General features: G+C 39.4%; 1 protein-coding gene across 1 annotated transcript in view; it reads right to left on the minus strand.

The window, feature by feature from the left end:
* The window catches only part of LOC307252995 (arf-GAP with coiled-coil, ANK repeat and PH domain-containing protein 3-like), a 67291-nt gene that overhangs the window by 2254 nt on the left and 52949 nt on the right, over positions 1-12088 (minus strand). The window contains exons 12-24 of the mRNA XM_080030821.1: positions 10413-10464; positions 9495-9595; positions 8786-8897; positions 8049-8257; positions 6196-6265; positions 5666-5760; positions 5281-5498; positions 4534-4623; positions 3997-4086; positions 3335-3561; positions 2755-2864; positions 2481-2591; positions 2325-2386 (exon numbers count right to left, since the gene is read on the minus strand). Coding sequence (XP_079886947.1) covers positions 2325-2386; positions 2481-2591; positions 2755-2864; positions 3335-3561; positions 3997-4086; positions 4534-4623; positions 5281-5498; positions 5666-5760; positions 6196-6265; positions 8049-8257; positions 8786-8897; positions 9495-9595; positions 10413-10464 — 1547 coding nt within the window. The remainder of the gene's footprint in view (positions 1-2324; positions 2387-2480; positions 2592-2754; positions 2865-3334; positions 3562-3996; positions 4087-4533; positions 4624-5280; positions 5499-5665; positions 5761-6195; positions 6266-8048; positions 8258-8785; positions 8898-9494; positions 9596-10412; positions 10465-12088) is intronic.

The following is a 12088-nucleotide window of genomic DNA, read 5'->3' on the forward strand; positions in this document are numbered from 1 at the left end:
CATGCATATTCAAACTCTTGGCTCATATTCTAGTTTACACAATAAACATGTTACAATCTCATGCTGTTAAAATCATAAACAAGATTAGTTCATGTTAGAAGTTTGTTAATAATAAATGTAGTAAAAGCTTGTCAAAAGGATTAGAAATGAAGCAACAACGCAGAGGGAGAGGGTTAAGTTTTAGTCACATCTTCCATTTATTAGACAAAAAAAAACATTAGTAGCAGTCGCAGAAGTGTTAGTATGCACAGGTACTGTTTATTCAGAGACATAGCTCTCCAACAATATTCAAAGAAATTGAACAGTTAACAGTCATAGACAGAAAAATACAAGAAAAGTTCAAAATTGCATGTTAGAAGCAGGCAGTTAAAGTGTTAATAGTTTTTAGTTTATATACACAAACAGTCAACTTGTTACTGACTGGTACACTGTAGACACGTCGTACTGTACAACACATAATCTTTCAATGGCGTGATGCAAATCATTGTTTGGTCATATGATGATGACATCATTAGTCTATTAAAATGACCACTTCCTCTTAGTAAAGATGGTGTGTGGCTCCCACAGCGACCACACTAATACTGCACAAAGTAAGGGGAAGGCTGGATACTGTGTTTTTTCAAAGTGCTGAAGGGAAAGGAGACAATTTGTGAGCCGCTCCTTTCGTCACTGTCTTGTCCTTTAAAATAATTTTTTATTTTAATTTAAAATAATATTTCCGATTTTTTTCTTTTTTTTAAATAAATATTTTTTAATTTTAATTTTAAATTCATATAAAAAAAATGGGACAGCGTTCATGCTTCCATGTTCATTGTCATCAAGCTTTTTTTTTTGCACTAACATAATCCAGCCTATGGAAGACAGTGGGATAGGGGTGTGGTCGGTCTGTTTTGCTGTCATGAATGTCATTCCATGCACTGAGTTGTCATGATTTGGCAGTATATAATACGGATATCAACATCATTTAACGATACCAAATGTCAAATATATTTCACATACACCGGGCACAGAAGTAAACAAAAGCAACCGGGAGTAGGAAGAACTGGGCAACATCCACCCATGCACTATAAACAAAGATCTAATATCGTGATACATTACATTACCATAAACAAACGTTTTAACATACAAATACTGTATCACATGTTAGCTTAGTGTGTGATTTTATCAAAATTGTCCAATCATTCACTGCGGAATTACTCCCAAGTGATTTTATATCATGAAACTACGAAGGACTGGCTCTCTTTCTCATAATGAGAATATAACACTGGCACTACGTGAGTGAGTGCTCAGCAAAATAATATCTAACAAAATATATCCAGCTTAAAAAAATACCATCTGCATTGTAGTTCAAACGTCATACAAAAAAATACAGGTTTTCCGTACCGAAATAATCATTGCACTATTGCTCAGGACGCTTGGTCATAAATAAAGGAAAAAAAGAAAAAAACGTTCAAACTATTCAGAAAAAAATAAAATATTAAAAATGAAGTCAGAACGACATTAAGAGCTTAAAAACTAAATTTAAAATCACTGTTGGTAAGAAAAAGTGCATAATTTGCTTTTGATTCAAATGAAAAGCTTCACCTGATCAATCTCTCGATCAAAACCGAGAAATGATTCTTCTCCTAAGATCATTTCACGCTCAGTCACAGTTATCGCAGCCTCATTATTACCCCTAAAGTACAAGAACTGAAATATTATTGACCTCGAAACAGGTGAGTGATTTGGCTGAACCACTTTGTACCTGACCGTTTTGGCATCATTCTGTGCTACACAAGGTACCCTGTTCCCTCTTAAACCTCTCAATAAAAAGGGTGAAATTGTTCCCCTATACACTGCTGATGACTTTATCAAAGGACTATTGATTGCATGACAACAGTCCCAATGTAAAACATTTTTTTTAAGAAGTGGTTAAACCCTTCCATGGCAGTGATTTGTCTACTTCGCTATGGATTGAACTGATGTGAAAAAAGGTTAGTTGGTCAAATCTGACATCATTAAAAAGAGGTTAATACTGAGTGGTTGTGTGATCCTGAGCGAGGGGGATGACAGCTGTTTACTACAGTCTGGGGGGGGGGGACGGACACTAGAATTATTTTGATATATCTGATGTAGAGAAGATATTAATGTGGTGGTGAAAAGTCCCTAATAGAGAAAACAAGTGTATCTCTCTCTCAGTCAGTCATGTGTGATTACTGGCACCCCCTGCACTGTGTTTGAACCTGACTGGACTTGATTCTAGCACTCGGCTATAGTGATACAGATAAACTCCTGAATGCATCTCTTATACTGCTGCTCAGTGGGGCTGGTGATTGGGTATTGACCTGGCTGTCCAAAGGGCCCCTCCGACTCCCGCATCTCCTCGTTCATCCTGGCCAAACGTAGTCTGAAGAAGAAAGGCGGACACAAATTTTAAATTCACAAAGGCTGGAGGAGTGAAATAAAAATGTAATGGAAAGTGTTTTCATAAATGCACATACAGTGTGACGATGTCAGCGTTGGCTTGCTGCACGGCTATACTCAGAGGGTCCTGGCCGTCCTCGTCTCCGTCATGCTGAGTAGCTCCTCTCTTCAGGAACAAACACACCTGCCTGAAAACACCAGATACATGGAGATTAATCACAGCAAAAACAAGTTGGAGGACATATATTTAGATGGAAAACTGGCTGGTGACAAAGGGTTTAGGATAAGAAAAACATTTTGAAAGTGATGACAGCACGGTGTAAACAGCTCCTTTCTGCCTCCCTGACTCACCCCGTGTGTCCCAGATATGTAGCGTGATGCAGGGGACATCTCCCTCTGGAGTCTCTTTGGTTGACGTCAGCAGCGTTTTGCAGCAGGAACTCACAGGCGATCAACGAACCCTGGAATATAGTAACAACACCAGTTAGTTTGGAGCTGACAACACGATATTGCTGTACATATCCTCATTTTGTAGTTTCCAATTTCTGGTATGGTTCAAGCTACAAAAAAAAATTAATCCTACATTTCCCACAATGCAACTCAATAGCATCTTTCAGCCTCTCTGAAAGTTAAATACCAATAGACTACAAACTCCATGCTTTTGAATAGTTTGTATCACCGGCTTTCTGTTAAACATTTGCATTCTAACTGCCCACCCCGAGATCCCACTGATGACATCACTATGACATCATACAGCAGATTTTCACAGACTTGACAAAGATGTCTAAACAACTGCTTCTAAACAACTGACACTCGTGAATTTAAGACATGACAAATACCTTTTATCTATTTTTGTTCTATTACAAAAACTCTGACTTAGATCCACAGGTATGCTGCTGCCTGTAATAATTGGAGTCATTTTTCCACTCACCCCCATCACAGCCTGTATGAGTGGCGTCTTCCCTTCGTCCTCATCGTTGACCATGTTAACGTCTCCTCCGTGGGCCAGGGCTTCGGCCATGACGGGCAGGTTTCTGGCTTTAGAGGCTTTGTAGAGCAGCACCCCGGGGTGAAGCTCCCTCAGGTCTTCTGGGTCTGACGTCTCTGGCTCCGCCTCCAGCTCTGCTTCACCACTAGAGTCCTCTGACACCTCACACTCTGAACACAGGCAGAGAAAAACTCATGTTACGGAAATATAACGTACACCAAATGTATACGTGAAAGGGATAATAGTGTATGTAGGCCTATTGCAAACGGGTCAGTCTCGAGAAATATACAGGACTCCAATGTGCATCTTGCTTCAATAAATTGATTAAGCAAAAGTTTTTTTTTAAGTTTGGTTATATTTATTTAGAAATGTTTTTATTTCTTACGGGGAAAAAATGGGTGTCGCTATGGTCGGAACAGCTTCCATGGCAACAGTGAATACCGAGGAATTATCGAGAAATAACGGACCGTAGAATGCTGTGTTTGACCAATCAGCATTTATCAGTGCGGTGTAATAAACATATATATACACAGTATATCGACTGTAGCTAGTGTGTACTTAATAAAGAGGGACCATCTGTCGGACATCGCAGTGGACTCACTCACCCTCTGTGACGCTGTCCACCACCGAGCCAAAGACCAGGATGTCTGTGCTGCCGTCTGTGCTGCCGCCCAACCCGCTGTCACTGCTCAGGCCTGCCGGACCGGGAGACGCCACGACAACAAGGACACATTAGTTACAGCTGTCTCTCTCTCTCTCTCTCTCTCTCTCTCTCTCTCTCTCTCTCTCTCTCTCTCTCTCTCTCTCTGTGTGTCTCTCTCTCTCTCTCTGTGTGTCTCTCTCTCTCTCTGTGTGTTGTTCTAACAAGATTTAAGTAACCTAAACAGGCAAGACTCAAGCATCTGATTCACAATCCATGGGTGAGAATCTTCAGTTAAGGCGAAACAACGTCAGGCAAAAACATATTCTGGTAAATTTTTAAGATTCATGGCTTCCAAAATGTACAACATGTATCTTTCTCCTATACAACCATTTTTAACGGCCAAAGTGTCTTGATGATATATTTAAGACCTTAGAACATTGAAAAACATTGCCACTGTCTTTTTTTTTTAAAGAGACGGTCAAAATAGAGAGTGACTCACTTCGAGGCCCGTTTCCCGTGTCAAAGTAGGAGAAGAGAGAGTCCAGCTCATCGGGACAGAACAGGGAGTCTCTTCTGAATTTAGCAGCAGCTGTGAGACAAACATGGGAGAAAGGAAAAGGGTAAAAACAGAGGAAGAATAAGTATTTGTCTAATGTAATGGACTACAATTTGTCGGCCATTATATCGACCTGGACCCAGTTTGTGCCTCTCATGTAAGAACATTTCATTCAAATCACAGCGCTTAGTATGCATTCATCTAGAATAAATTACTAAGAATTTGACGATACGAGCAGGTTAGAGCTGTTCTGAAGGTATTTGGATCATATCTCGTGTCTAATTTTGTCTCTACTAACCATCATTTGTGTGAATTGGAAGCAAAATGTTTACAAGACATTTTTCATTAAAAAAACATCAAATATTGGGAATTAACATCCAGGGATTTTCAAAGAACCCCCAACTCGATCACACAAATTGAGGTTTAAAAGGCTAAAAGTTTAAACCCAGATTAAAAATAAAAGAAAAATAAACAAATTAAATAAATCACTAATAAGCTGAGGCAGAGAGTGTGTGTGTGTGTGTGCTTGTGTGTGTTTTATATTCTAAATGTTTTTTTGGTTGTGGTTTCTATAAACGCCTGTACAAGTTTCTGCCGCTACCCACACATGTACTTAAATATTTTAGCACTACATGTTTTTGTATAGTACGCATGTGAAATAAACTAAACCAAGGAGATGGGTTTAAGTACCAGCGGACAGTGTGGATGGTGAGATGCTGCCTGCGTCCTGCCTGTATCTCCTCCTCGTCTTGGGCACGGTGGTGGCGCTGTTGTGCCTGCGACACTTCTTCACGCTCCATCTCCGCTCTGACTTCCTCTCTCCGTTGATCAGGATCTCCAAGGAGCCAAGCTTCTTCAGGAACTTCTTCTCAACGTATTTAGATTTGATCCAAGTCTCCTTTTCTTGCCTTTAGAAAAAAAAGGTACCATGCAACAATATGTAATGCTCAAAAGTAACTTGTTGGAATTACGCTAAATTAAATTATGAACAAGATAATATTTATATATTTTTTTAATGTAATTTTTCAACCAACCATTCAAAATAGTTTTTATTGTTATTCTAATGATTTCTTACCTTGAACTGGACGGTAGTGGTTTCTTCAGGCCTTGTTCTTTGTATGAGCCTTCATAGATGTGGTTGATGACGCTGTTTCCGAGCTCACACATTAACTACAAAGCAAAGAGGAGATAGGTAAAGGTAAATATGCTTATGTGTGGTTGTTTGTGTCTGGAGACAGTGTTATTACACTCGTATCTGTCTGATGAATACAAAAGCTTAAAGCCGGAAAGGTGGTAGACTTAGTATCATCAGTGGACCCTGAACTTAGGTTAAGGAAAATATCAGCCTATCAGCACCTCTAAAGCTCAGTCTAATCCTAAATTGATTGGTGTTGTATTTGGTCATTTGTTAATATATTGATTCCATTGGTCAATTCTATTTTTTCTTTCTTGAATTCTTACCCTACTTTCCCATTTACTGTTTCATTTAGTTCAAAGCCTGCATGCTAAGCTAAGCTAACTGTCTCCTGGCTTTAGCTTCCCCAAAGTGTCAAATAATTCTTCTAATGCATGACTGCCACATTCTAGTTCTCCTTCACACTGTACCTTTAATAACTCTGGTTCCCATGAGTCCAGCGTGAGGGAGCGAACCTTCGAACATTGAACTCCCAAACTCCTGCAACAACAAAAAACACATATAAAAGTGTTAAAATAGCTTGAAAAAATCCTGCTTTGACCTCTAGCTAATAGAGTTCGCTAGTACGGATATGGAAGCATTTCCTTGACTATATAACAATACTGAATTGAACTTCATGACACCTTTTTGACTTTTTATTTTTTGCTTAACATTTGCCTATAGTTTAGACAATTTCCTCAGAAACCTGTAAAGTAGAGTACGCCATGTTGGTCAAAAAAAAGAGAAAAGCTTGAAAATGTCCCGTCTTTGTGTAGTCAAACTATTTTGAGGTGAAATTGAAGGAGTTTGACTGTGGGGCAACAGATGACAGCCAACACAATGAAATAAGAACACATTCGTTTGATAGGGAAGAGGAAGGATCTATCCAGAGAGAAATGGGTGAAGCAGATCCTTTTTTCTAATGTTATGCAAATCACCAAGTTCCCCAGATGAAGCTGTCTGGTAACTAGGCAACAGCGATACTGTGTCTCTCCTACTCGTCTCCATGTTTTGTAACAAGCGTTGTCTGATCTCACTGTGAGAGGGATCATGAATATTCAACAGTTTGAAACACACACACACACACACACACACACACACACACACACACACACACACACACACACACACACACACACACACACACACACACACACACACACACACACACACACACACACACACACACACACACACACACACACACACACACACACACACACACACACACAAACAAACACACGATTACACAAGCAGTAATATATGCAAATAGAAAAATAATAGAAACAAAAGTCCAGGGGGAATCATTTTTCTCCCATGGGGGATTCATTCAAAACTATGATGCAACAGTGTGATGTAACTGATGCAGCATGACACTTTCATTCAATGTCCTAATGTATGTCAGATTCACCAGCATTTGACACTCAATTAAACCGATCAATGGCTTGTTCGCTGTGTGTGTGTGTGTGTGTGTGTGTGTGTGTGTGTGTGTGTGTGTGTGTGTGTGTCTGTGTGTGTGTGTGTGTGGGTAGCAGCGTTTCTCACTTCCCCTCACTCTTAGTCAAAGCCTGATCCAATATTAAACGCACTAGGCACTATAATCCTCATGGCGGTGTTTTAGTGTGTGTGTGTGTGTGTGTGTGTGTGTGTGTGTGTGTGTGTGTGTGTGTGTGTGTGTGTGTGTGTGTGTGTGTGTGTGTGTGTGTGTGTGTGTGTGTGTGTGTGTGTGTGTGTGTGTGTGTGTGTGTGTGTGTGTGTGTGTGTGTGTGTGTGTGTGTGTGTGTGTGTGTGTGTGTGTGTGTGTGTGTGTGTGTGTGTGCGGGCCAAGGTAACAGACGGCTGGCTCTACTTCCTGTCTGTGATGCCAGTACCACAACAGCACATGGCGCCGTGTTGGAAGAAGCTTCTGCCACACAGATACTGTATATATATATATATATATTTTGCTTGTGTTTTTTTTATACAGTATCACTCCTGTAGACCTGTAAATTGACTGATGTATTTCCCCTTGATATAATCTCATCCCGATGGCACATATTTCTTGAGTTGTTTAAAAAAAAACAAGACTTATTATTTGAGTGTGCAGATTGTGAGATATTTATCTACAAAATAACTCAAGCCGCCAAATAAATGCGGAGGAATAAAGTAGCCTTTAAAGTTTCAGAAAATGAACGTCCTCTACTATAGCACTAATACAAGAAACACCTTAAAAGTGTATATAGTATACAGATAGTACATTTTCTTTTGATGAATCTGAAATACTCATGTGTTTCCTGGTGTGTACCTGTGTATGCCGGAGCACTCTATACAGAGCAGTATGCCCAGGTTGATGGAGGCCCAGCGCGGCTCGGCCTGTCCACAGTCACAACAGATCTGGTTCCCAGGCAGACACAGGATGCGCTGCAGGATGGTCTCACCTCGCGCCACACGCTCCCTCGGCTCGCTGGCTGAATCTATACTGCTGGTGGACGGAGAGGCCGTTCTGTCCAGGTGCTAGATATTAAATACACACAAATTAAACAGCCATTAATTAAGATCACAAAATCCTATATTAAAAGTCATATTCTGTGTTATGAAAATGCTATTTTCTACAGTTTAACCACAAGGTTCATACACAAGGTTTTTCTACAGACTAATAACATGTCAATGAGTGAGCTTTAGACTTGGTGGTAGGAGGAGCCAAGCTAGCCGTTTCCCCCAGTTTCCACTCTTTATGCTAAGCTAAGCAAACTGTCCACTTGGAGTAGCTTTATATTTATGAGAGTAAAGAACAGTATCACTCTTCTCATCTGTCTTGCAGCATGCAGCATATTTGGTAAACTATTTGTGAAGGGGAGTAAAAAAGAAAATGATTTCCCTTTGAAATGTAGAAGTATAAGAAGCATAAAAAGGAAAATACTCTAATAAAGTTAATGTTCACAAATTATTACCCTCAGGTACATTACCTTTCCAACATTGCACGATATAATACAATCTCATAAACAAGCTATAAAACATATTAGCCCCAGCCCTGTGCCTTACCTCTATGTAGAAGTTGTCTGGGCTCTCTCTGTAAGCCGAAGCGATGCTGGCCTGAACCGCCTGAATCCACGACAGTCTTAGTTTCTCAGACTCAGCCTGAAGCATACAGCTCCTGTTAAAACACACAGGAAAAGTGCTGTTACCGAATCTATAGGCGTCTTCTGTACATATATCTGCATAATGTACTGTGACACGCTCAACTTAACAATGCATGTTAAGAGGAATGTTTTTTTGCTGCTTGAATATTTCTTCTGTATCTTCATATACGTTTTACAGATTCATATTCTATATGGTGAATTGACCTGGGATGACAATGAAACAACTTCAACCGTGATATACTTTATTTGACTTGTAAAACGATCAAGTTACGCATTAATTATAATGTTTTAGACTTAAATAAAATATAACTTATATGAATATGATCAGAAAATGTGTTTGTTTCTCTACTGAAATAAGATGTATGAAGTGCAGAAAATCATCAGTATCTGTATCAGTGTAACATTACTGTAATATAATTTTTTTTTTTCTTTTTTTTCTTTTTTTTCTTTAAGATTTTAAAATCATACATGAACCCTTTTGCTACTTTCCACTAAACACACCTTTTGCTGAAAAGCAAAGGGATCACCAAATGTATTAAAATTCACCCTAGTGAAGTGTTTGAATGTCTGAATGAAACCATGTGTTAATCCATCCAGTAGTGGTGTCTTACTTGGTGGGGGAGACGACCTCGAAGCAGAACCTTCTCTCGATGTCTTCACACGGTTTGACTGAGCACAGCCGCAGGTCTTCCACCACCACCGTCAGAGAATCCTGCTCACACACACACACACACACACACACACACACACACACACACACACACACACACACACACACACACACACACACACACACACACACACACACACACACACACACACACACACACACACACACACACACACACACACACACACACACACACATAATTTCTAATGTTAGTATGGCACCAACAACGCTTACAAAAAACACAAGTATATCTAAGGAGTGGTCTGTTTGTCTTAGTCTCTGTATTTTATTTAAATTATTTAATGCTCAATTATTTTAATGCTATTATATATATATATATATATAAAACACATCTTTTTAACTCCATTTATCTAGTTATTTATCTACAATTTTTTTATGTATTTTCCCTTCTTTTTAAAAAACAGAAAATTGTGTTTACATGTTGAGCTGTAAAATAATGTTCTGCTATTTGATCCCACTACAATTCTTTTAATAAACAAAAACACTAGAGTAAAAACAGCCTGTGCCTCTTTGATAAGAGCCCTGGAGCACCTCAACATTTCATAGTGAAATATTTACACGGACTGATGTCACGCACAGAAACTGAAAATGACTTGAAAACCATGATACTGTCGGCCCAAGATCGAGCACTCAGATTTCAGCAGATCTCTCTCGGCTCACATATACTGGCTCACATATACTATCTATGGCTCACACACACACACACAGTCAGTCAGTGAGGTCAAAAAACATCCAATGCCCCCAGAAACATTCTCCTATCAAAGTGCACTTAACCTCTTTGAGCCCACTCTACCCATGGGGAAAGCTGATAGCACCGAGATGTATAGTGTTGACTTGCCTTGAGTTTCTTCTGATACACCAGCTGACTGTTCTGTATGGAGAACCACCGTCTAGAATGAGAGAGAGAGAGAGAGAGAGAGAGAGAGAGAGAGAGAGAGGAAAAAAAAGAGAGGGAACTTATTTTAGATACAATCATATGAAAAAGTTTGGGAACCCCTCTCAGCCGGCATTATAATTGACTCTGCTTTCACAATAAAAATATAAAAGTGGTATGTCTTTAATTTACCAGGAACAGCTAAGTACTGGGATGTTTTCCAAACAAAGATTTTTTGAAAAGCAGTATTTGGTTGTATGAAATAAAATAAAATGTGAAAAACTGGCTGTGCAAAAATATGGGAACCCTTGTGGTTTTGTTGATTTTAATGCCTGTAACAGCATGTAAAACTGATGATTTTAAACACAAAGTTGGTTGGATTATGTTGTTAAGCCTTGAACCTCATAGAATTGTCTGTTTAATCATGAGAAAATGTATTTTAGGTGCCTAAATGCAAGTTGCACTTCTCTTTGACTCTCTGCTGAAGTGAGACAGAATGGGATCATCAAAACAGCTCCCAAAAGATCTTAAAAACAAAGATTATTCATTATCATGGTTTAGGGGAAGGCTACAAGAAGCTTTCCCAAAGGTTTCAATTGTCAATTTCTACTGTAAGGAACGTTGTCAGGGAATGGAAAGACACAGGCACAGTTGCAGTTAAACCCAGGTCTAGCAGACCAAGAAAAGTACAAGAGCGGCATATGCGGCGGATTGTGAGAATGGTTGCACACAACCCAAAGATCACCTCCAAAGACCTGCAAGAACATCTGGCTGCAGATTGTGTATCTGTACATGGTTCTACAATTCAGTGCAATTTGCACCAAAACATCTGTATGGCCGGGTGATGAGAAGGAAGCCCTTTCTGCGCCCACGCCACAGATACAGTTGCATGGAGTATGCAAAAGCTCATTTAGACAAGCCAGCTTCATATTGGAAGAAAATGCTTTGGACTGATGAGACAAAAATTAAGTTATTTGGTCTTTATAAAAAGCAGATGTTTTGGTGCAAATTGCGCTGAATTGTTGAACGATGTACAGATGCACCATCTGCAGCCAGATGTTCTTGCAGGCCTTTGGAGGTGATCTGTGGGTTGTGTGCAACCATTCTCACAATCCTCCACCTATGCCGCTCCTGTTTTTTCCTTGGTCTGCCATGCCTGGGTTTAACTGCCACTATGCCTGTGTCCTTCCATTTCCTGACAACGTTCCCTACAGTCGAAATTGTCAATTGAAACCTTTGGGAAAGCTTCTTGTAGCCTTCCCCTAAACCATGACAATGAACAATCTTTGTTTTTCAGATCTTTTGGGAGCTGTTTTGATGATCCCATTCTGTCTCACTTCAGCAGAGAGTCAAAGAGAAGTGCAACTTGCATTTAGGCACCTAAAATACATTTTCTCATGATTAAACAGACAATTATATGAGGTTCAAGGCTTAACAACATAATCCAACCAACTTTGTGTTTAAAGTCATCAGTTTTACATGCTGTTACAGGCATTAAAATCAACAAAACCACAAGGGTACCCATATTTTTGCACAGCCAGTTTTTCACATTTTATTTTATTTCATACAACCAAATACTGGTTTTCAAAGAATCTTTGTTTGGAAACATCCCAGTACTTAACTGTTCCTGGTAAATTAAA

Source organism: Ammodytes marinus, assembly GCF_949987685.1.
Source record: "Ammodytes marinus genome assembly, chromosome: 7".
In the NCBI taxonomy this organism is placed as follows: Eukaryota; Metazoa; Chordata; class Actinopteri; order Uranoscopiformes; family Ammodytidae; genus Ammodytes; species Ammodytes marinus.